The sequence below is a fragment of the Myxocyprinus asiaticus genome, chromosome 9, assembly GCF_019703515.2.
Source record: "Myxocyprinus asiaticus isolate MX2 ecotype Aquarium Trade chromosome 9, UBuf_Myxa_2, whole genome shotgun sequence".
In the NCBI taxonomy this organism is placed as follows: domain Eukaryota; kingdom Metazoa; phylum Chordata; class Actinopteri; order Cypriniformes; family Catostomidae; genus Myxocyprinus; species Myxocyprinus asiaticus.
Genome location: NC_059352.1, coordinates 38,982,797 through 39,006,808, shown reverse-complemented (window position 1 = coordinate 39,006,808; position 24,012 = coordinate 38,982,797). Strand labels below are relative to the sequence as shown.

Here is a 24,012-nt window from a genome sequence, read left to right as displayed (position 1 = left end):
AAAAAATCTAATTCTAATTCCAAATTCTAATAAAAATGTAGGTTTAATATTTTAAATTCTAAAATTCTAATTGTAATTCCAAAATATAATTTTATTTTTAAATTATACATTTGTTTTCATTATTTCTAGGGATGCACCAAAAATTAGGCTGCCAAAACTTTTCTGCCAAAAATGTTATAAATTGCTGTTTTCTGTTTTCAGTCAAAAGAGAAAAGAAGGCTGAAAATCTTGTCAGAACATTTGAACAGAAACTGTTACTCTCACATGGAGAAAAACCATTGCTTATGTTGCATATTAAGGTCCACAGAGTGAAGTGATCACTCTTTTGGTTATTGGCGTATTAATGAAGAGCGTTTTCCAGTGCTCCCATATTGTTTGTTATTGTGTGTCATGGTCTTTTCTGTCAAGCTCCAATATGACATTAAAGAAGCATACATGCACCATTAAAGTTGTCCAAATGACTGCATTATATTCAAAGTCTCCTGAAGCCAGACAATAGTTTTGTGAATCGCAAAGGATGCGTTTAAGTAAATAAATCATCTGCATGCACACCATGCTTCAGTGAATGAGCACTGATCTGTTGTTGACACACACATAGTATGTGCACAAACTGCTCGTGAAGCTGTTTTTAGTGCAGCTCAATTTTCTTTCTGGAAAGTTCTGCCAAAATAAAAGCCAGATGGTTTTAAAGTTGAAAAATTTTGACTGAAATTATTATTGTAAAATATAACTTTATTATTATTAAATTACAATTATATTTAAAATTGACTTAGTAATGTGATATCCTATCACAACTTGAACACAAAAGAGATCCACTAAAGAATCCATTCCACATTCCAGGTCCACATATAATGTGGGGAAAAAATGTGCCAATAGAACTGTCTTCATGTTCACTTAAAGGAGACCTATTATTGCTCTTTTTACAAGATGTAATATAAGTCTCAGGTGTCCCCAGAATGTGTCTGTGAAGTTTCAGCTCAAAATACCCCAAGGATCATTTATTATACCATGTTGTAAATGCCTCTTTTTTTTTTTTTTTTTTTTTTTTGGTGGAATCAATAACACGGTGTTTTCATGTGTGTCTCTTTAAATGCAAATGAGTTGCTGCTCACTGCCCCCTTTCCGTAAAAATAACGACATAGCTCTGGTCTCCATAAATACAATCAGAGACAATGGTAACTGACAGTAAGTGTTTTCGGGTTAAAAATTTAAAATAACGACATTGCTCTGTTCCCCCGTGAATACAATCAGAGACAATGGTAACTTTAGCTGCATTAGCCGTGGAATCAGCTAACAAGCACATTCGGAAAGGCAATTTGCAAACATTCACAAAATATAAAGGCGATACTTACATCTTCAGGATATAAAGCTAGAACATGAACATTTGGTACTGATCCATGCTTGAGAATCACATTTTTGGAAAATCCTGCTTTATATTGACCCTCATTCACAAAGCAGTCCGGTGTAAAATGATTTGCACAAACATACACGAATTTTGGTATGCACATTTGCTTCAAAAACAAAACTTGTCCACTGCGTCTTCAGTGGCTCTGATGCTGGGAGTACATGAAGACTCTTATGTTCACTTTTACAGCCAACAACAGAACACTTATGACGCTTACGAAGCTGAGACATTATTCTTCTCACCGTTACTGCACCAGCGCGGAAAAAATTGGCGGACTGTGTGTAGATCACTCAGGGGAGGATCTATGATAATAGGGTGGAGTCCGTCACCAGTCGTGGGCGAGGCCTGCTCTAATGTGACATCACGTTAGAGCAGAAACGAAAACCAGTCACTTTGAGACACTGTTTTATATTAATAGAAATATAAGAAAGAGGAGTGGGTGGACTTTTAACATTGTAGGGTGGTTGTGTATACACACTGCCAACTCACATTTATATTCAAACACCATATAAAAGTGAATTTTGCATAATAGGTCGCCTTTAAGATTTTCACTGGAATCACTGTTGATTTTGCTGCTGCATTATCCAGTAGAGTAATTAACAATAAATGTTTTCTTAAAAGGCTACACATTTTTAGGTAGTTCTTCCCTGTCTACTCTATTTTATAATGAAATGTGTAGTTACAGGAAAAAGTGGTTTCTGTGTACCTCTAATAACATTTAGAATTTAGGGGCCATTTAAACGACAGCGTTTTCGACTAAAAACGGAAAACTTTTTATGTGTTTTGGCTGTTCGTTTACACGACAATGGCGTTTTGGGGCCTGAAAACGCAAACATTTGAAAACAGGTTTCAAAGTGCAAGTTTTTGCAAACGATGCCTTTATCGGCACCGTGTAAACATACAAAAACACGAATTTGTGAAAACGATGACGTCATGCGCACGCGTATTACGTGTTCAGTCTGTAGGCATGCGCGCAAGTACTTCAACCCGTGAGACATTCAGAACTACAATGGCGGAATACAGGACTGTGTTTGTGCTGCTCAAGATTGAGTTTATTGACGCTTCAGCAAAGTGTAGATTTACTGCATCACTACTACGACCAGCGATCGCCATCTTCATTGTTTGTATTCATCGCTCTGTGGAAGAATGCTTATGTGCGCAGGCGCGTAGTGTTTCTTTACAAAGTGACATCGCCAACTACTGGCCTGGCATGCATAATACAGTGTTTTTAGTCGTTTTCATGGATCCATGTTCCATGTCGTTGGATCCGATCGTTTTGACAATGTTGTCGTCTGTACGCTAAACTTTTCAAAAACGCAAAGGAAAAACTGTTCCGTTTTTAGTACATCGTTGTCGTGTAAATGTACCCTTAGAATTAATGAAAAAAACTATTTAAATAAAACATTTTTGGTTTAGGTTTTCGGCCCAGTGTGTCCAGAATTTTGTTTCGGCCAAGAATTGTAATTTTGTTGCATCACTAATAATTTTGTTAGGTAAAACAAGCTACAAGACATCAGTGATCATCCGATTTTAAATCGACATTGAAATATTCAATCAAATATTTCCAAACAGCACCATGTTGTATTTTTTTATTGCAAAGCACATACCAAACCATAACAAAACTGCATTCCATTTTCCAAACTAGAGAATTCGACAAAAAATGTTAAACTAGCAAAAGTAAAATTATAAAATCAAAAGATAAGTCTTAAGTAAAATAAGTAAAATATTTTCTTGCATAAAGTACGTGTGTTTCTGGCTTAACGTCTGCTCTGTGATGTTTTCAAAGCATTGCTCTGTTTGAGCGACCCGACATGGCAACATTGTCCAAACAATGGTAGACGGGAGAGTGTTTGGGAAACTCGTTTGGAAAAATATTTTTTGCAATTCCGTTTGGCGTTCTTTGTGGCAAAGGAATTACAGCAGCTTTTGTGACCAATGTTTAATAGTTACATCTAATGTAACACAATTTAATTTGCTCTGTCTTACAGGTAGATTCATGTGGACAGGATGCGTGCCCTGATTTCCCAGCCCCTCCCACTTCCCTCAACCACTTTCTCCCCGTAACCTTTCCGCTCCATCCAGCACACTCACCATGACGTCTACCCTGCAGACTCTAGCCTTTAAGCTGGCCCCACCTTCCAGAGAATCTAGACCAGAGCAATTTGATTCCTGCAACAATGGAGGGGAGCGTCGTTATGAGGTGGTCCCTTCAGTGGTCTGTTCTATGTGTTGTCTCTTTGGAATCATCTATTGCTTCTTTGGTGAGTCTTGTCTCCATGTTTAGTTACTTGTATTTTACCAAGATACAATGTCAATGTTTTGTTGTAACAACAGATGTAAAAGTCTGTAAAGGATAAAGAAATGCATAATAGAATTATTCGTCAAAGGGTTATGATGGTTGTTTGAGATTTCTCTTTCTCTCACTTGCTGTAATGCACTCATGTTCTTAGTCTGACTTTTTTTTTTCTTGCTCACTTCTCAATATTGATGAGGTTCTAAATAAGGTCATAGCTTGTATAACTGTGCCCGCTTGAGACTGGGTTCAGAGTTAAAGGGGAATCTTTTGTAGCATTTTCTTTTTTCCCCATAAGTCCACTTATTGTTTGTCAAGTTTTCTGGCACCAAACAATCAGAATATAGTTTTACATGACCATTGTCCACCCTCTCTCTGAATTAAACAAGCTGTCTTTGTACCTTTTAAGACTTCTGTATGTAAATGATCTCTATAATTATTGGCTGACCTCTTTGCATGTGAAATGAGTACATAGGAACATACTGTATTTCATGATATCTCCCATTTAATCTAAGTCTTCTCATCACCCAGTAAAGAAAGCCTTATGATGTTGAGTGGAAGTATAATGCATAAAAGGTGTAATCCTAAAAGTGATTCACAGTCACAATAAATATTTTTTTTTTTTGTTTGCTGACATACTATATGGAAAGTGTTAAATTGCTGGTGAAATGTGCAGAATTGAGATATCACACTACTGTGCTGTTCTTGAGCTGTGACATTATACACTCCGAGTTACAGAAACATTGGAAATACATCCACACTATTTTTTCACCTCTTTCTCTTCTCCCTCTACTCATTCCATCATCATTGTACTCGTTTTGTTCTCACCTCCACCTATGTCTCTCTCTTTGGCAGGTTACCGTTGTTTTAAGGCTGTACTCTTCCTCACGGGTCTGATGTTTGGTTCCGTTATCATCTTCCTGCTCTGTTACAAGGAGCGTGTATTAGACACACAGCTGAGCGTAGAGGCCAGTGTGGGCATCGGCCTGGGCATCGGGACCCTCTGTGGCTTGGTGACTATGTTGGTACGCAGCGTGGGGCTCTTCATGGTGGGGCTGCTTCTGGGCCTGCTGGTGGGCATTGGGACCCTGATAGGCATGGAGGAGCTGTTGTCCAACCCCCCGCGTTCGGTGTGGCTGCCCCTGGGCGTGCTGCTAGGGCTGGGCATGCTGTTTGCCGTCCTCACCCTGCAGTGGCAGAGATGCTTCACCACACTCTCCACGGCCGTGTTTGGGGCCGCCGTGATTGTCGTGGCCACAGATTATTTCGTGGAGCTCTTCGCGCTGATGAGGTACATTTACGAGCGAGTTAAAACGGGCCCCCGGGAGCATGTGTGCTGGACTACGTGGGTGGTCTTGGGAGCCTGGCCTGCTCTTGCCCTGCTGGGTGTGCTGGTGCAGTGGAGAGTAACGGCAGAGGGATACTCCCACACGAAGGGTGAGTCAGGGACAGAGAGAGTGTTGGGTGGGTAAAAAGACAAAATGTTCTTGTGGATTTTGAGTAAAAGAGAGGGAGAGCAGTTTCTACGTATGTGTGTGCAGCATGGCAGATGGTTCCTGTCTGTCAGCATGCTTTCAGGCCATTGTGACTAATGGTCATAGAAATAGTCATACAGAGCATTGGGCCACTGTGTGACTCAGGTTCTGTATGTCTTTTCAAGTCAGTCTTTTGTAAAGTATGTGTGTTCGTTAAGTAGTTTACACAGTGCTGAACTGCTTAAAAGTGAAAACTTTTTTGTTTTGTGTCATCTTGAACTTACACTGACACCTAACGATGTTGATGCAGCATCATTCAGAATCAATAGTTTTCAGTTTTTAGATGTCATTAGACAAATTCACTATTCACAGACAGCCATGATCAATTTAATACAAGAATGAAAGTGTCCAATAACAGGACGGTTGCTGAGATTAAGCAAGTAGTATTCGGCTGGTCATGTGATCCTAACATGGCCCCCATGAAGAGACCCTCTCCATATATATATATATATATATATATATATATATATATATATATATATATATATATATATATATATAAAAATTAAAAAAAACACTTTTGTAAGGTTACTGACATGACTGGAGAATTAATCTCATGTGAGAGGTTAGGATTTTATACAGATGTTTTAAAATGACTATTCATTATTTTAGGAGTAAAACGTTTTTAATGAGGAAAACATGACTGAGTGTATCTTTAAAGGAATAGTTCACCCCCAAACATTTTTGGTGCTTGACAGCATCCATCCCCATTCACTTTTATTGTATGGAAAAGATCACACAGGACATTCTGCTAAACTTTTAATGTTCCATGGAAGACAGGGACAGGTTTGAAATGACATGAGTGTGAGTAATTGATGAAACTTTTCCTTTAAGAATGTGATGTTCAGGGGGCCTGGGTAGCTCAGCGAGAATTGACGCTGACTACCACCCCTGGAGTCGAGAGTTCGAATCCAGGGTGTGCTGAATGACTCCAGCCAGGTCTCCTAAGAAACCAAATTGGCCCGGTTGCTTGGGAGGGTAGAGTCACATGGAGTAACCTCCTCGTGGTCACGATTAGTGGTTCTCCCTCTCAATGGGGCGCATGGTAAGTTGTATGTGGATCGCGGAGAGTAGCATGTGCCTCCACATGCGGAGTCTCCGTGGTGTCATGCACAACAAGCCACGTGATAAGATGTGCGGATTGACTGTCTCAGAAGCTGAGGCAACTGAGACTTGTCCTCTGCCACCCGGATTGAGGTAACCACGAGGACCTGCTAAGTAGTGGGAATTCCAAATTGGGGAGAAAAGGGGATACAAATTTTAAGGAACATACAGTATGGTTGCTACAGTACATACTCTCTCTTCCTTTCAGTGATGATAAGTCGTCAGCAGCGACGAGTGCAGCTCATGCGCATTCATCAGAAGGAGGAGAGGAGAGAGTGCAGCAGGAAGAAAAAGCGAAAGCAGCCACAGCACTCACACACGCACTCTGCCAAACCCCTGCATCCAGAACCCGCCTACCGCAGGAAACCCAACCCTATACGCCGCTTTGATGGAGATGTGCTTTCTCCTGTGAGTCCATTAAAAACCATCCCACACACGCATACTCGCACAAACTTGTACACACTTGCTTGAGAGGACCACTCTGCTGTGCAAATGCAAAACACAGTAACTACACATTAAAGTTATGATGCTTAGATTATGATCTGTTCGGTGAAAGACGGGTATGGCTCAACTAAACTCGGATTCAGAAAAAAACAGAGTGTGAAAATAGTAGTAACTACAAAATACACTAAAACCGAGTAACCTTTGAAGCATTTTATGTTAGTTTCAGTGTTGGTGGGTCAGCATGGAATTCGATTGTTCTTAAAGGTGCTGTAAGCAGTTTTTTTTATGGAAATGTATGCAAAAAATTTTCCTACTCCCTGAAAGATATTAATGAAATAAGTGTCCTGAGATATCTCTGTGACACCTCTAGACTCTGTAAACAGCAAACAAAAATGTGTCCACGGGCAGCGGTCTTTGACCTGTCAATAATTTTGCACCTTCTCATAGTATTGTTGTCGCAGCGAATTATTGAGGCTTATATACCATTTTTATGCCATGTTGCTAATTACAGTTGTCAGCTGAGGGCGCTATTTTGCTTCTGTTGTTTTTAACAACCGTTTCTGCACAATGTCGGTCTCAATAAAGCTAATTTGGTATCTGTGGGTATCTGAACAGCTTAAATCGCTTAAAGCGCCTTTAATGAAGCTAATTGTGTGGTTCTCATGAAACCTCCCAAGAAAATGTCTTGGTCCGATTTTACTCCAAAATCAAAAGAAACAAATCAGAAATTATATTCTGCATATAGAATATAAAACCTATTTTTAGGGACATTACGATTTTTTGGTAACACTTTACATTGTTTCATTTATTAACGTTAGTTAAATAATTTGTTAACATGAATAACAATGAACAATATTTTTACAGCATTTGTTAATCTTGTTAAAATTTGTTTTAATATTTCCTAGTTAATCACAATTAATTGTAGATTTTGAAAGTGCTGAAATTTGACTCTATTTATACTTCTTTTCCTGTCAAAGTGCTTTTTTTTTTTTTTTTTTTTTTTTTTAGGAAAGAAAACAAAATAATATGCAACAATACAATGCTTTATTAACATTTTCCAAACAAAGCCTTCCACATTTTAAAGATAGAAATTCACTAAAATGGCACTAATTTAAGTAACATTAAATGCTTCCCAAAGTCTAAGTAGGAGGTTGACTAATTAAAAGAACTCCCCAAAGGTTGAGTATTCATTGCAATGGGCATTAAATCTCTTAAACTCTCATCCTCCACAATATAAATCAGATTGTGGTTATCTGCTTTGCTACAGCAATTGTGAAACCGTGTTCATGATTCGCCTCAGATTGTCAAAACCAGCATCAAGCGCTGTTTTGAACTCCACATTAAAAGCGCTTTTAGACAAAAATGTCTCTTTCTGCATTATTGTGATAGTTAAGACTTGACGTTCTTCTGTGGTAATTAAATGGCACCTTACTTAGGCTGAAAAATACCTGCTTTTTGTCACAAGTCCCATCTGGGCTTGTTTTGTACAACAAATAGCATTAAGAGCTCCTTTACCCACCAGTTGCTCACTGACACTGAATCACAGTTGTGCGTGTGTTTGTGGTGTGTCCGTCAGTGTAGTGACAAATTGCAAAGGTTCCACCTTCCAACCAATGTTTATGCTTTTTAGTTATGCTTTATTAAAGGTAAATGCGTTAATCACAATTAAGAAAAATGTATGTGTTAAACTTTAATTTATTGCATGCATTAATGCGTTAATTTTGACAGCTCTAGTTTTTATCAACAAAGACAAATTAATTCATGCTAGCCTGGTCTGTTTGTCTCTGAAGTGTATTTATCTCTATATCTCTCTCTTCCAGAGCTACATCCAGAGTTTTCGGGAAAGGCATGTGGATGGGCGTGCTTATCCAGTGGGTGGGCTAATGATGGGTCACACAAGTGTGGATATGGACTATGACTGTGGGTCTACTGTGCCCCTCACATCTGGGGCCGGACCGCATGTTCGGGTCTGACCACACGTGCATACTTGCACACAAACAGATACACAAACACACACACACATCTTACTACTCTGGTGCTGACCTGACCCTGACTGACTCAGTCCTACGCATATAGAGGTTTGGGTCTCTGACTTTGAGCAGCTCCTCACAAAAACAAAACAGAACTGAATAAAAATGTAAAGCACTTCACAGAGAATGGATGCAACTATAACACTGGGTGCATCACTCCAGGACTATGGTTGTATTAAAGAGCTGCTTTCTCTCCACTTCTTTCTCACACACAATAACACAAACACAATCAAATCTGAACATGTGCCTGAGCTGTGGCATTGTGTTCACCTCATATTGAAAATATTATGAGGTCAGTTGTGAAAAATTAATCTGGGCTCCAATATTTAAAATTATTTTCTAATGTCTGTGTGGTGAAATAGTGTTAACTTTTCATCAATGTTTCGCAATATTGCGTATCGAATTCATCAGTTGGTGCTGAATCTTGTCTGAATCTTGTATATGGTTGACTGTCATTTTAAAGTCAGCCGTACCCCCTCCCATTGTAAAATCTGTGGCTAATACCACTCAGTGTATGTACTTTTGAGATCCCACATTCCAGCCCAGGACTGTACCAAATACCAGTGAGCAGCGGTGCCTTGCTTCGAGACACCAGTAAAAAATTCTCTCAGAAGAATAAAACTCCTTAGCCTTGTTTCAGAAAGGCTGTAGGGTAAAGAGCCATATTACTGCTGATCAGAGCCACCTGGTCCACTCTGGGATGCGGATCTGAACGTCTGGTTATGAAACGGAGCTGGAGAAAAGGAGCGAAGATGATACTCAGGGAGAACACAAATGTTTTGGAGGGTAAACATAAGAAATAAAATGACACCAAATGATGGTGTAAAACCAGAGATTTATCCACTTTTGTGACAATCTTACCTACGGGGACTTCACCACATTTGTTCAGTTACTGCTGTGTATTATACTAGTTTGCAGTGCCATGCAAGTGAACATTTGTGGAGGACACGATGGATGAGGCAGTTTCTCAAAGGAGCTAACTTCCTTTTACAAAGACCCCCGTAATCCTTTGGGGGAAAACTGCATGACATAACGGTCTCCAGTTTCTTTTCCACAGTGCGTTCTCACGTCTGTCTTCAAACAAACAAAAGAAAAGAACAGAGTCTGCCATGCTGTCTCACTTTTTTTCTTCTTCTTTATTCCACTCTTCTAGTTGTACATTTCTGCAAAGCAGAAACATCTATGTTATGTTCATAAAAGGCACATTTAGTATATCCATTCCAACATGGCCTCTTATATTTATTTGACATTGCTTTGTTTCTAATCGATTGTTTTTCAAGGGATTCTGAACGCTGGCAGGTGAATGGTTGGTTGTATTTATTAGTTTGTTTGTTTTAAATGCAGAGTCATGTTTTCTTTTCAGTTTCCCATCTGTTAAAAGTGTGGTCTTAAAGACAAAAGTCCTCAAGCAATGAAACCTCTGACAATCTGACATTAACAGTTTTTTTTTTTTGACACTGTACAACAGCATGTGTTTGTATGGGCCCGGTTATTATGGTAAACTCTGTTAATTCACTGCGTCTCTTGTGATCTATGAGTCATCTTTCTATTTTTGTCTTTGCATTTTCATATTCATGTTCAGGTGAGCAGACACACAAGGAAAACAGACATTAATAGAATGCGTCAGTTTAGGTGTCTTGAGTTTATTCTTTCTTATGCTTGACACAGTTAATCATTTCATTTTAGCCTATTTTGTTTTTTGACTCTGGTCTTTCTTCCCTTCCAAACCTCATTTTTTCTTCCATCCATCTTCTTTTGCTTATCTAAAATTTTAAGAAAGGATAAACTACCTTACATGATACCACAATGAAGTAAACAAATGCGCTAACTAAAAATACAGATTTGAAAAGAAAGTGGCACCTTTCTCCTCTCACTCATGCAGATGTGCTCGTATTACCATTAAGATATGTGAAAATGGAAAAGTACAGAATATGATGAACTGTCTTAAAGCTGTTTTTTTTGTCCTGGTTTGATTCTTTAGTTTGCTGCTCCTTGTCTGAGGTTTACATGATGTCCTGCTGGTGCTGTGTAGATTCGCTCACCACCTGTAGGGGGCAGTAATGTGATTTAAAAACGGTTGAGACTGAAACGTCACTCATGCAATAGAGCTGTTCAGCTTTTATGTCAATTTGTTGGTGAATCCGGAAGACTAATTCGCCATGGGTTCCCTCAGAATTTTCCTATGGGTTTTTATAATGGGGTTTTTTTCAACTTATGAGTAAAACTCATCATTACTTGATGATACGTGGATGTTTTGTTCTAGAACATAAATTACACACTTTCATACCACAAACCTGAATTTTGAAGCCACCTTGTGTACTTTTAAAAAAAAAAAAGTATGCAATTCAATATGGTTTCAAAATTTAAGTTTGAGGTATGTAAGTGCGTCATTTGTGTTGTTGAACAAAATGTCCAAGTATCGTCAAGTAATGTTTACCACAGACCTTATTTTACTCATAAATTGAAAAACCCTTTTATAGGAAATTCAGAGGGAACCCATAGTGAATTCTTTTCTGGGTTTTTGGACTACAACCTGAACAGCTAAAAACTGGTTTATATATAAAGGTGCAGTTAAGGATTTTACCATTTTGGTAACTTTCACCAGATTTAGCCACTGAATTAGAACACACCCTCTCACCAAAACCCTGAGCACCAAAGACATGACAGTAAACCCTATCATGCAAATTCAGATAACTTTTCTGATTGGCTAGTTTTCCGATGGGCAAAAAAAACTTGGGCCACTCCACTTTCTCAAATAATTTTCTACTTTTGGGTCCTTTTTAGGCTTTAAAGTGAGGCACTATCAACTGATATTCTTTTGAAAAGATGGACTGAGATTATTATAGATAATGGTGCATTGATCTCGCAACGGAATAAAAAAATAAATAAAAGGTAATTCTGACTATCTTGCAATTGAGAGTTATAAAGTCACAATTGTGAGATACCTCTTTTATTTTTTTCTGTGTTGGGATCCAGCTTCCATAATAGATGGACGGGTAAGTGTGAGTAAATTGATGGAATTTTCATTTTTGGGTGAATTATTCCTTTAAACATTATGATGATGTTCATAAATCATCCTAAAGAGGAGGTTGATAATTTATATGAGGGGGAATAAATGAGGAACATGTGTGTGTGTTGGGGGGGGGGGGGTGTCCTCATAATTCAAATCGCTTAAAAAACATACAAAACAATGGTTTTTTTTTGAAAATTTAGAAATACAGAAAGTTTTTTGTGATGGTAAGGTTTAGGGGGTGGGGTTAGGTTCAGGGGATAGAATATATAATTTGTACAGCATAAATAAAAATCATTGTCTATGGAGAGTCCTCATAAGGATAGCCGCACCAACATGTGTGTGTGTCAGTCACACCTCTCCATCACATGTCTCAATGGTCTTGATCAGGACGGTTTTCTTTGAGTGCATTTCAGAGGCTCTCTGGTGGTGCTCTGGACTCGTCTCTGTTGGAAAGAATAAGACATACACAATCCTTAACATACAGTAAATTCACTGTTTATGTAATTCATAGAAAAGTCTTACGAAATTGAACAAATTTTCAGCTAAAAATAATCAGATCACTGCTAAACTTTGCCAAACGCCTCCCTGTGGCCACTCCTTATATACACATCTACACCACTTCAAGTTATTCAGGTTTTACCTCTAAAGCTTATAGCGGAGTAGGCTTGCATGGGCATCACGATCCTTTAAGATGAGAGAGGAAGTAAAACATGAAGTAACAATAATCCATCCGAAAAAACACAGGAAAGGTTTAATCACATAGTCTTGAAATGGCTGTAAATGTAAAACATAATAAAAGCAGATCTGTCAAAACTTGTACCTGCTCTCCTCTCCTTCTAGTAGCTTCCTGTAGGTGGCGATCTCCACATCCAGGGCCATCTTAACATTGAGAAGGTCCTGATATTCTCTCAGGTGACGAGCCATCTCATCCTTCATGTTAGCGATCTCAGCCTCCAGTCTGGCGATAGTATCCTGGAAAGCACCAGCCTCTCGGCCGTTACGATCCTCCATATCTCTCATCTGCCTCAAGAGAGACTCGTTCTTCAGAGGGAGAGAGGGAAAAAAGATGAAAACAAACAGAAGGAAAAAGAACAGATGTATGCAAACCAGAGAGATACAATGGATAAACGCACAGTGCCCTTGAGGGAGTCGATCTCACAGGTGTAGGACTGGATCTGGTGTCTGTACTCCATGGTCTCCAGCTTGGCTTGCTTCAGGGCCTCGTTATTCTTGCTCACTGATTGGTTCAGGTCTGACACCTGGTAATGAAAGTACAGAGGCCAAAGATCAGCAGGTTCTCTTCATTTTGAGGGGGGGTCCACAACTTTTGCCACACTGGTCAATGATGGATGAATTGAGAAAATGTACTGTCCATAAATATTTCTTATCGGCCAAGAAACTGTATTTTGCATTATTTATATTACAATATTTTTGTCCTAATGGTAATGAAATTATTTAGCCATTTTGTCCTTGCATATTTGTGACAAACAGCACGGGTCATTTTGACACTCGCATCATCAAATAGGGGAGGCCAGGCCTAGTTATCACAATATTTATTTCTCATTTTTAAAAGTCAAAGTCTTGGCTACAAAAAAAGCTTTGGACATTTCTACTCTTCTTGTCCAGGAAAAAAGATACAGTTCATTGACACACATTGACCACTATATGGGGTAAGCTGTCACAATGCAACCTTCAGTTAACCAGTGGGGTAGGTTCATTTAAACTAGGGTTGGGCGATCTTCTCCGTAGTCAGATCGTCCTATCGTCAGCCTGCTCCTTGTTTGGTGCGGTGTTCACGTTCAAACCGACGAACACAGGTATTACCGCTGGTTGGACGCTAGGTGGTACTATGGGGTCATTTTCGTTAAGCAGGGTTAGGGTTAAGCCTAGACAATAAAGCAAGAAACCTTGATTTCAAACTTTGAACTTTATTTTAAATTTATTTTAACTAAAAAAGTGCAGTTAAAATGTGTGTTGTTCAACTTTTTGAAAGATGGCTTTACAACAGTAAAGTTTGGCAAAGAACCTACTTCATCTGTGCATTCTCTACCGGTCGGGTAATTCATTGTCCGAGAAAATACATCATGTGTGTGAATAAATTTGTTTTGTTCCTTCCATCAGGATATATATATATATATATATATATATATATATAGCAATATCCAATTACATCGGCAAACCCCCGGGCTGAGGGATCAGTGAATATTCTTGCTTTAGTGATTATGCACTGAAAAATTAATTAATTTATTTAAAAAAAGAAAAACTTATCAAATACATTTCTAAATTCAAATTGCACTCCAAACGTGCAGTGTAATGTGTATGGATGGGTCCTGCAAAATGCTGTCGCGGTGTGTGACGTGCAACGCTAAGACCGGAGAGGCTGTACCAGGGCCATCTGGAGCAGTCACGTGACGAGTCCCTCAAGCACGCCTTTGACCAAGTGAAAGTAATTGATGGTCAACAGCTCCAGCCTAATGTGACACTCACATACCCGTACTTTTCTATTATTAAAGAGCGGTTGTATCGAGTGATGCAGGACACTCAGACCAAAGAGAATACAACTCAGCTATTAGTACCAAAGAGCCGCCGGGAAACACTCTTTCAGGCGGCTCACTATAACCCAATGGCTGGTCACTTAGGTCACGGAAAAACTTTGAACCGTATAATGGCCCGGGCATTCATGGCGACGTACGCAAATGCTGTGCGGCATGCCGTGAATGCCAGTTGGTGAAACCACCGGCCACCCTAAAAGCGCCATTGCGCCCTCTGCCGCTGATCAAGGTCCCCTTCGAGAAAATTGGCATGGACCTCGTCGAGACATTAGAGCGGATTGTATGCGGCCATCACTTTGTATTAGATCTGGTGGACTACGCAACGCGATATATGGAAGCAGTGCCTCTACGCAACATCTCAGCACGTAGTGTTGCGAGGCACTCTTCAAAATTATCTCCCAAGTGGGGATTCCAAAGGAAATCCTCACTGACCAACACACAAACAGCTTCAGGAACAGGCTCTGGTCTCTCTCTCCCTCCGACGCTCAGGTGTGCCTTTTTAGGTCTCCCTCCGCCATCACTATAATTAGAGACAGGTGACGAGCCTTACCGCTCTCTCTCCCGCAGACTGATGCATGACCACGCCCCCCCATGCCACAGTATGCAAGTATAAACACCATTGGACCACGCAGCCATCGTACTGCTCAGGAAGGAGATGCATTCTGTCTCCTAGAGATGAACATAGTTTGGTATGAAAAGTGTAAATCAATCCCAAAACAACAGCATTGGACCTTGTGAAGACGCTGGAGGAAACAGGTAGACAAGTATCTATATCCACAGTAAAACGAGTCCTATATCGACATAACCTGAAAGGCTGCTCAGCAAGGAAGAAGCCACTGCTCCAAAACCATAAATAAAAAAGCCAGACTACAGTTTGCAAGTGCACATGAGGACAAAGATCTTACTTTCTGGAGAAATGTCCTCTGGTCTGATGAAACAAAAATTGAACTGTTTGGCCATAATTACCATCGTTATGTTTGGAGGAAAAGGGTGAGGCTTGCAAGCCGAAGAACACCATCCCAACCGTGAAGCAAGGGGATGGCAGCATCATGTTGTGGGGGTGCTTTGCTGCAGGTGGGACTAGTGCACTTCACAAAATAGATGGCATCGTGAGGAAGGAAATTTATGTGGATATATTGAAGCAATATCTCAAGACATCAGCCAGGAAGTTAAAGCTCATCGCAAATGGGTCTTCCAAACGGACAATGACCCCAAGCATACCTCCAAAGTTGTGGCAAAATGGCTTAAGGACAACAAAGTCAAGGTATTGGAGTGGCTATCACAAAGCCCTGACCTCAATCTGATTTATGGGCAGAACTGAAAAAAGTGTGCAAGCAAGGAGGCCTACAAACCTGACACAGTTACACCAGTTCTGTCTGGAGGAATGGGCCAAAATTCCAGCAACTTATTGTGAGAAGCTTGTGAAAGGCTCCCCAAAACATTTGACGCAAGTTAAACAATTTAAAGGCAATGCTACCAAATACTAACAAATGTATGTAAACTTCTGACCCACAGGAAATTTGATGAAAGAAATAAAAGCAGAAATAAATAATTCTCTCTACTATTATTCTGACATTTCACATTCTTTTTTCCCCTTTTTCTCCCCAATTTGGAATGCCTAATTCCCAATGTGCCGAAAGGTTTAAATATGTATTTAGGACAAAGGTATTTTTCATTAAAGTCAGGTCAGGGCATGTTGTCACATGTGTTTTAAAGGTAAGAAATTTATACAATTACATTTCTTACCTTTAAAACACTTGTGACAACATATTTAAAGGTTTACATATTTAAACCTTTCGGCAAAAATCTACCTTCATAATATAGTTGACCCTTGCCTGAATGTATATAAGTATGGTTTTACTATGTATGTTTGCATTTTAACCCAAGAGCTAAAATAAAATATGACGATAGGGCAAAATTATTTTGGAGGGTAAAATACACAAAAATTATTCTAATTAAGGAGGTTTTGAACTTAGTGTTTGAAACCAACATACAAAACCTCTAGATGAGCAAGCATCCTTCACTCGAGTCAGGTAGCTCTAACAAAAGAATCGAGACCCATTTTGACTTTGTTCCTCATATTTTGGTAAGGGTAGCTTAATGCAAGGAATATTCCTCATGTTGCCACACTGACTTCTGGAGAAAAAAACTTTAGGTATCTCTCAATATGTCTTCAAATCAATTTTGTTAATATTGAAGCATTAGGTAACAATAACGTATAATTTCTCTACATGGGATTCTAGAGAAAAAAACACGCTTGATAAACCTACAATGGTAAATTTAAAGTAAAAGTTGGAGACACGCAAGTCAAGATAGATGTTTTATTAGTGAACTGTTCGGTTTGAATTTTGCATGTCACTTACATCAGCGTGTGTCAGAGTATTGCTCTTAAAATTCAATTAAACCATGTAATATTTCGCACTTCCTTATAAGGTTACCAAGTGTTAATTTTGGACCTTGGACACCCCTCTCTCTCACCTTTGACTTGTACCACTCCTCGGCCTCTGCAATATTCTTTGCAGCAATACCCTCATATTGGGCACGGATGTCTCTCAGGGCAGCAGTCAGGTCTGGTTTAGACATGTCCATCTGGATCTGGACTTGGGTCTCTTGCATCTGGGTCTGTAACTCACGGATTTCCTATGCACAGAGAAAGCAAAAGCTTTTGTGTATGTATTTGTGCTTGTTTTAACAAAAAAGCATGGCTGATAATGGGACTACCGGCAGGACTAATCTCAAACATCCACACACACAACTGGCCCTGTAACAAAAGCCTGTCATGCTGTATTTTAGAGTAGCTGTGTAATCTCCAGGAACAGATGCAGCTCTATAATTGAGCTCTGAGATTCACTCTCTTAGCACAGCAAATGCAAGAAACAAGCTAATCATGGTATGTCAGCTTCTGTATAGTTTGTGTGTGTTGCCACTTAACACAGAGAAAATACAAAGACGAAATAAAGGAATATTATTGTGGGAGGATGGGCTGACCTCCTCGTGGATCTTCTTGAGGAAGGCGATCTCCTCCTGTAGGGTCTCAATACGTCTTTCCAGATCCAGACGGGCCAAAGTCGCAGCATCTACATCCTGTGAGAGGATGCGATACCAATTGAAACTATGCCTTGTTTTAATTGCTTCTAAGAACATCAAACAAGTCAAGAGAGACCTAAAAGGATGGGTTTGCTCTGGTTTGTATGTTCTTATAGGTTTAGATGTAGGGGACTCACAGCTCTGAATGAGGCCAGACTGTTCTCTGCCTCCTCTCTCTGTGCGATCTCCTCTTGAAGTCTGGAGAAAGTGAAAAAGAGAAAGAAAAGACACTTGATATGCAAGTCATGTTTATTAAATCCAACCTCTTTCCTTTCCTTTTATAGACAGAGGGTGTGCAACAAACTCAGACACTCACACACGAACACACACTTTTCTCATCGGACAGTGGAGGGCGGCCAAAGCTTTTAGGCTGACTAACTCCTGATTAAGAAGCAAAGCTAGGCTATTGTAAACAATGTGTTTTGGAATACAAAAGCATCCACTATAAAAGAGACAGGCCTCTTTTAAAGCCTTTAATAACAACTCCATGTCTGATTTAGAATTTTGTAATTTTTTTGTTCATTATAGAGAAAATTAGGTGGTAGACAGGATGGAGTCATGTTTAAATTTAGCCTTAGATTAGTCAATGCAGATAGAGGAAATTTGAAACTTTTTTCAGCATCCTATAAAGAACACATCAAACCTCTCCAGTGACCTTATCAAAGTATCCAGATAGTACATGTAGTGTTGGGTAAGTTACTTTCAAAAAAGTAATCCGCTACTGATTACTTATCTTTAAAAAAAATAATCTGATTACTTTAATGATTACTTCGTTGGGAAAGTAATTAGATTACTAATTACTTTACTTTGAAAATACTTTCTAAAACCAATCAAACCTGTGAAAAACAAACGTGACACCAATAGCCTTTTTAGTAGCAGTATGACAAAGACAGCAACTTGGCTAAAGAGATCCAATGCATTTCTAAATATGCAACTTAACTTTCTTATCTCAAATATGCTGTAGTATCTTCAGGTGTGTGTGTGTGTCCACGCTATCTACAAACTTCTTAGCTGTGTGTGGCATGTATGTGAACAGTATGCTTGTTTACCTGTGTCTGTGTTAGAATACTGACGAACTGAAAACATTTCTGAAAACATTTGCAAACAGCTTTGATATTAAATCCATTGTGTATTTTATCGCTCGTTGATTCTTTTCAGTGTGAATATACAGGTTTGCTTGTGTGTTCCATCATGCATGTGTATGTGTGGATGTACAGTATGTCTGTTTTTGTGTGTACATGTGCAGCATGTGTGTGTATACACAACTTTACAGAGAGTGGATTATTTCTACCTCCCTGCTTGTGCTCCGACGAACTGAGTATCCTTTATCACTTGCACATCTGTAACGCTATTGCATTGTGTCTGTGTTTAACTGTGTACAGTACATAAAGAACATAAAAGACCCGTTTGCTTACGCAAATTTTTCCACCTTGTGAGCGATATATCCCTCTGTCAGACGGGAACGTGCGCCGTTTCCATTTACACCCGAAGCCGATCCCCTTTCCTCCCGCGGCAGCTGCAGAGGGACACACGAGGGAGGCGCGTGAGGATGGGGCAGAGCGCGGAGATTTCAGGAGGATTTGTTGTTGGCCCAGCCTTGTCTGCCTCTCTCCTCCAGCCAGGGCTGGGAGCACGCTGACACAGATCATGCTGAGATTGACTGTGAGCGCATGAAATCTTGAAACGCTTTACTTTCGTTTTCAATTTTAATAAACAACTACACTCCGCTGCGTCCATAGTAACACAGCTCACTCATCTGCCATCGCCTCCATAGTGTCCTCGACCTCAATGCCATGGTGGTTTGTTAGAGCGCTTGCTCATTAGCTGACACAGCAACACACATAGGAACGAAATACATTTTAAAATGCATTCTACTTAATTAATATTATTGTTTAACAATAAATGTGTAATCCAAGTAACGTAATTTTATTCATATCTGTAACTGTAATCAGATTACTTAATTTTTAGAGTTCCCGAAGTGTAATCGTATTGCAGTAGCGCGTTACTTTGTGCGTTACTTTGTAACGCGTTACACCCAACACTGAGCACAGGTACATCTTCCAGATGTCTGTTTTAGATCTTTTTATCTGGAAAGCATCACAATCTAATTAACATCTGCTAAACAACTTTTAAAAATCAGATTTACAAACATTCTAAATAATAAACGTCTCAAAGACATCTGCTGAACGTCTTATTGACATCCGAGACATACTTATTGACAAAAGTATTACAGACCTATTGCAGATGAGCAAGCAAGGTTAAAAATATGTCTTCCAGATGTAAACACACACATCAAATAAACGTCAGGGCAATTACATTCATATTCTCATCCTTTAAAACTGTTTTTCTTAATGTGTATATAGAGAAGCCTGTCATTTTTACTTGAAAACATTGTTTTACATGATTACACATAATATTCTATTAGGGAGCAAAGTAATTCACTAGTCCACATATGTTAAAATACACACTGCTTCAAAAGTATAGCCACAAGATGTAAATATTATACATGTTAACATGTTTTTAGTGTGATAAAATCAGGGATTTATACAGTGTTTACCGGTGTTACGTTGTAATGACAACGAAGTTGTAATATTGGATATAACTACACAGATAGGTTAGTAAGCAATGTTGTTACACTATAATCATGTTAACACATACTATACATCTTGTGGCTATACTTTTGAAAACAGTGTGTATTTTAAGGACTGGCCCTTTCCCTTTCATTGTAAGTGCCTCACTATAACCATGATTTGTGCTTTTTATTTTTTTTTAATAAACAAGGGTTGAGTCTATTTAAAAATAAAATAAAATAAATAATACATTATGCCACAAATGCCGTCAATTTAGGTTAATTTGTATTGGACCCAGAATATTTCTTGAACTCTTGAATCTTTTAAACTTTCATCAACTGAGGAAATAACTTGAAGACGTAAATACACTGACATTCTAAATCCATGAAACATGCATGAACATACACATGCTTCTTAAACTATGGCAAACTAAAAATAATCTTTACATAGTCCCAGTGGTGTTATGGGTCAACTGGATTTTTGTGTTATTTTCAGATTGTGTTATCTCTGCTGTTCTGAGGAGCCGAGTGTTTGTGAGATAATTGTGACAGTGAGAGATCATGTTTGTTACCCTGTTGGCTCTGAAAGACTCTGGATGGTATGTAAAGTACTGTGTGTTTCAAAACCACACATGATAAGAGTGGGTTGTCAGCTTTAACAACAAAGTAAAAAAGGCCATTTAGCCACCTCTCTTATCCTTCCATTCATCTCTCATTTTTTATTATCCTGATCTTACCTGAGTTTCAGTTTCTGCAGGTCATCGGCCAGGTTGTCCCGATCCACCTCCGCACGCGATCTCTGGTTGGTCACCACTTCAATCTCTCTCCTCAGCTCCCTCATCTCATCCTCATACAGGTCAGCGATGCGTGTGGGCTCCCGCCCCCTTAACCGCTCCACCTCGACCACCAGTGTCTGGTTCTGCTGCTCCAGCATACGAACCTTCTCGATGTAGTTGGCAAAGCGATCATTCAGGTGTTGCAGCTCAACTTTCTCATTGGTACGTGTATGCAGAAACTCCTGGTTGAGTGCGTCAGCCAGGCTAAAGTCCAAAGTCTCCCCCATCCCGCCGTATGGGCGGGTAAAGCCTGCACACAAGTTGGGCATACTGGAGGAGGATGCTCTGTAACTGGAGAATCCTGGCGAGGAAGCGGCAGATTTGGTGACCTCGTAGACTCTGGAGCTGACCCGAGAACTGCCAGACCCCCCGGTGGAGGCTCGGCCAAACATGGCATGGGACATGGGTGACGTCATGTAACCGGGACCACCAAACGTTCGGCGGTATGAAGAGGCTGAAGATGAGGCGAGAGAGTGGCTCATGGTGGAACACAAGAAAGACAGACCAAACCAAACAAATGCACACAACCTCTGTAGAGGACACAGACAGAAGTGAGCACAGGGCATGCTCATCTGTGGCTATTTGTAGCTTGTTCCCTTCTGCCCCCTCCCTCTCCAACTACCCCAAACTCTACTTCAGCCCCACTCTCACTATCACACATTTGACACCCACCACCAAAAAAATTATGTGTCCCATTCCCTCTCTTTTACTCACTGCCGAGCTGTCTCAATTCTTGGCACAAAAAAACAGAGCTGATTGAATTGAAAATGAGAGAAAAAGAAAGATCAGGGCCATGCTCACATGCTCATGACACATAAAGAACAGTCATGCTCACAGGGATGCAGGTTCGAATCAAGCTTAAGCCCTGTTCCCATCCTCTCTCTCCCTAATTTTCCTTTTTGTCCTTCACTATCCTATACAATAAAAAACCAAAAATAAATGTGAAAAAGAAATTGAGAGAAAGACAAATGGATGACAGCTCTGAAACAGCTTTCCCCTTTACCCTTACAGTCCTACAGCAGATTAGCACAGATTGAGGGGAAGGTTTGTGACTTTAAAAGGAAAGGCATGAGAAGGAGAGGAGGAGATGTATGAATGTGTACCGTCTCTGGAAACAGAAGGAAACTTGATCCTCTGGTCTTGCATTGGTAAATGCATGGCATCATTATTGATGATGTCATTTGCCATGTTGCAAATATGTCACTGTTTGATAGAGCACAGCTATGAGATATAATTTCAACACTGTGAGTAAGTGAATGAATACAGGTAAAAAAAGTTACACAGGGAACAATGCAGTGTCAAGAGAACTTCAATTTATTGCAGAGGTTTAAATCACTATCACTAACATTATACAATTTAAACTTTTGTAATCTGAGTGATTACATAAGGCACATACATTGTTAAATGCCTTGTCTCTGGTGGCTGTTGATGTTTCCTTTTAAACCTATTTATAGCCAGTGTAAGAGCAATGGAATTCCATCATCACAAAAGCTTCTCTGGAAGCCTTCAGAGAAACTTCAGGTGACAGATGATATAAACTCCCCATCTCTTCTTCTACTCTCCCACTCTCATCTTAGATAGTTATAATATATCTTATCCCACCCTCTTCTCTTCACTCAGCTCTATATAAGGTGTGCAAGCCCATGAACTCTGCAAAAAATCAATAGATATTCATCAATAGATAAAAGAGGTCTTTTCTCTTATTCTTTAAGTAATAAATTTGCTGTTGCAAAGTTTATGAAAATAATGTGAATATTCAGTACTTCTTTTTGGTAACACTATACATTAAGGTTCCCTTTGTTAAGCATTTATAAAGGGGATATTTAATGACTAACTGTTCATTTACAAATGCATTATATATAATTGATATGCATTTCTAACAACATGGATAAAAAAGGTGACTTTTATGCAATACATGCCAAACAGTGAGCAGTTCCAGGGGTGTCAAACTCGGTTCCTGGAGGGCCACAGTCCAGCAGAGTTTCGCTCCAACACTAATTAAACACACATGAAGCAGCTAATCAAGGTCTTCAGGAGTGCTTGAAGATTACAAGGAGGCATTTTGGAGCAGGGCTGGAACTAAACTCTGCAGGGCTGCGGCCCTCCAGGAACTGAGTTTGACACATAAAATGCCTAAATGTATGCTTTGTCACAATAAAGTAGATTAAATATAGATTATTATAGTGAGATTAAAAAGAGAAATTATGTCATTTTGTAACAATCTGCAATCTGAATTTTTATGTGCCAATTTTCTAGAGCATTTATGGTAATTCTCATTTGGTATCCTAAGTGTGTATTAGAGGTTTTTGTTAAATCATGTTGGCTCTGCTTCTTCTATGATAATCTGTATAAATCAAGGTATTCTGAGATATTTTTCTTCTCCTTCTTAAAAGATATAGATAGTGATTTAAAGAGCATTACGGAAGATGATATTGTTATTTCAGAGCTAGATATTAGTTGGTTATAAGTACTTAATTCCTCAATCAAGTTTAATTTTTATTTTATTTATTTTTTTGCATTTTCAAGGCATTTGATACCCTTGAACATGCTTTTTTGTTTAGGTCTTTAGTAATTTTGGTTTTGGTTTCATGGTGCTCCCATGTTTTATAATGATATTTATAGTATTATACCCCTTAGTCAAGGCTCATCAGGAATTTGTCAAGGTTGTCCTATTACACCAATACTATTTCACTTGGCAGCTGAACTCATTTCCTTATTTTTTAAAAACCTTGATGACAAATATAGCAATTGAAATGTTAGGCAGGACTTTTACTATGAGTCAATTTGCAGGTGACTGTATTTCTTAAAAATAGTAAGATGATTCCAACAGTTATTGACAAAATCTCTATATTTTCAGAAGGCTTCAGGGCTGACCCTAAGTTTGAAAAAATTGGAATTAATGGCAATCCGTAATTGTCTTTATTGGGCTGTATTCTCCTGACTAAAACAGTTGGAATATCAAATCTCATTTATGTTATGCTTTGGTAGTAGTCAAATCTGTGAATCTCATGGAAAAATAAAGCACACATTTACGTAAATCTCATATGTTCAAAGAATATGAACATGAGGTTTGAAAGCCATTGATTTTTAATCTCTTCTTGGTACATTTAAGTTTAAAATGCTGAAAGAGTGTTTAACAAAGTC

At 39.1% G+C, this 24,012-nt stretch overlaps 2 protein-coding genes across 2 annotated transcripts in view; one reads left to right on the top strand and one right to left on the bottom strand.

The window, feature by feature from the left end:
* Window positions 1–10,025, top strand: part of tmem198b (transmembrane protein 198b) — a 62,677-nt gene extending 52,652 nt beyond the window's left edge. The window contains exons 2-5 of the mRNA XM_051707703.1: window positions 3,394–3,666; window positions 4,554–5,135; window positions 6,546–6,745; window positions 8,602–10,025. Of these exons, the coding sequence (XP_051563663.1) occupies window positions 3,498–3,666; window positions 4,554–5,135; window positions 6,546–6,745; window positions 8,602–8,754 (1,104 nt within the window). The 5' untranslated portion in view covers window positions 3,394–3,497 and the 3' untranslated portion in view covers window positions 8,755–10,025. The remainder of the gene's footprint in view (window positions 1–3,393; window positions 3,667–4,553; window positions 5,136–6,545; window positions 6,746–8,601) is intronic.
* A 409-nt stretch (window positions 10,026–10,434) lies between these two features.
* On the bottom strand, window positions 10,435–21,439 carry desmb (desmin b). Its single transcript, XM_051707691.1, has 9 exons — window positions 20,770–21,439; window positions 17,601–17,661; window positions 17,365–17,460; window positions 16,855–17,016; window positions 12,958–13,083; window positions 12,645–12,865; window positions 12,465–12,508; window positions 12,179–12,267; window positions 10,435–10,856 (listed from the first exon to the last, which is right to left on the bottom strand). The coding sequence occupies exons 1-9, from the start codon at window positions 21,432–21,434 to the stop codon at window positions 10,815–10,817; spliced, it is 1,506 nt and encodes a 501-aa protein (XP_051563651.1). The 5' UTR covers window positions 21,435–21,439; the 3' UTR covers window positions 10,435–10,814.
* Between the last annotated feature and the right edge of the window lie 2,573 nt (window positions 21,440–24,012).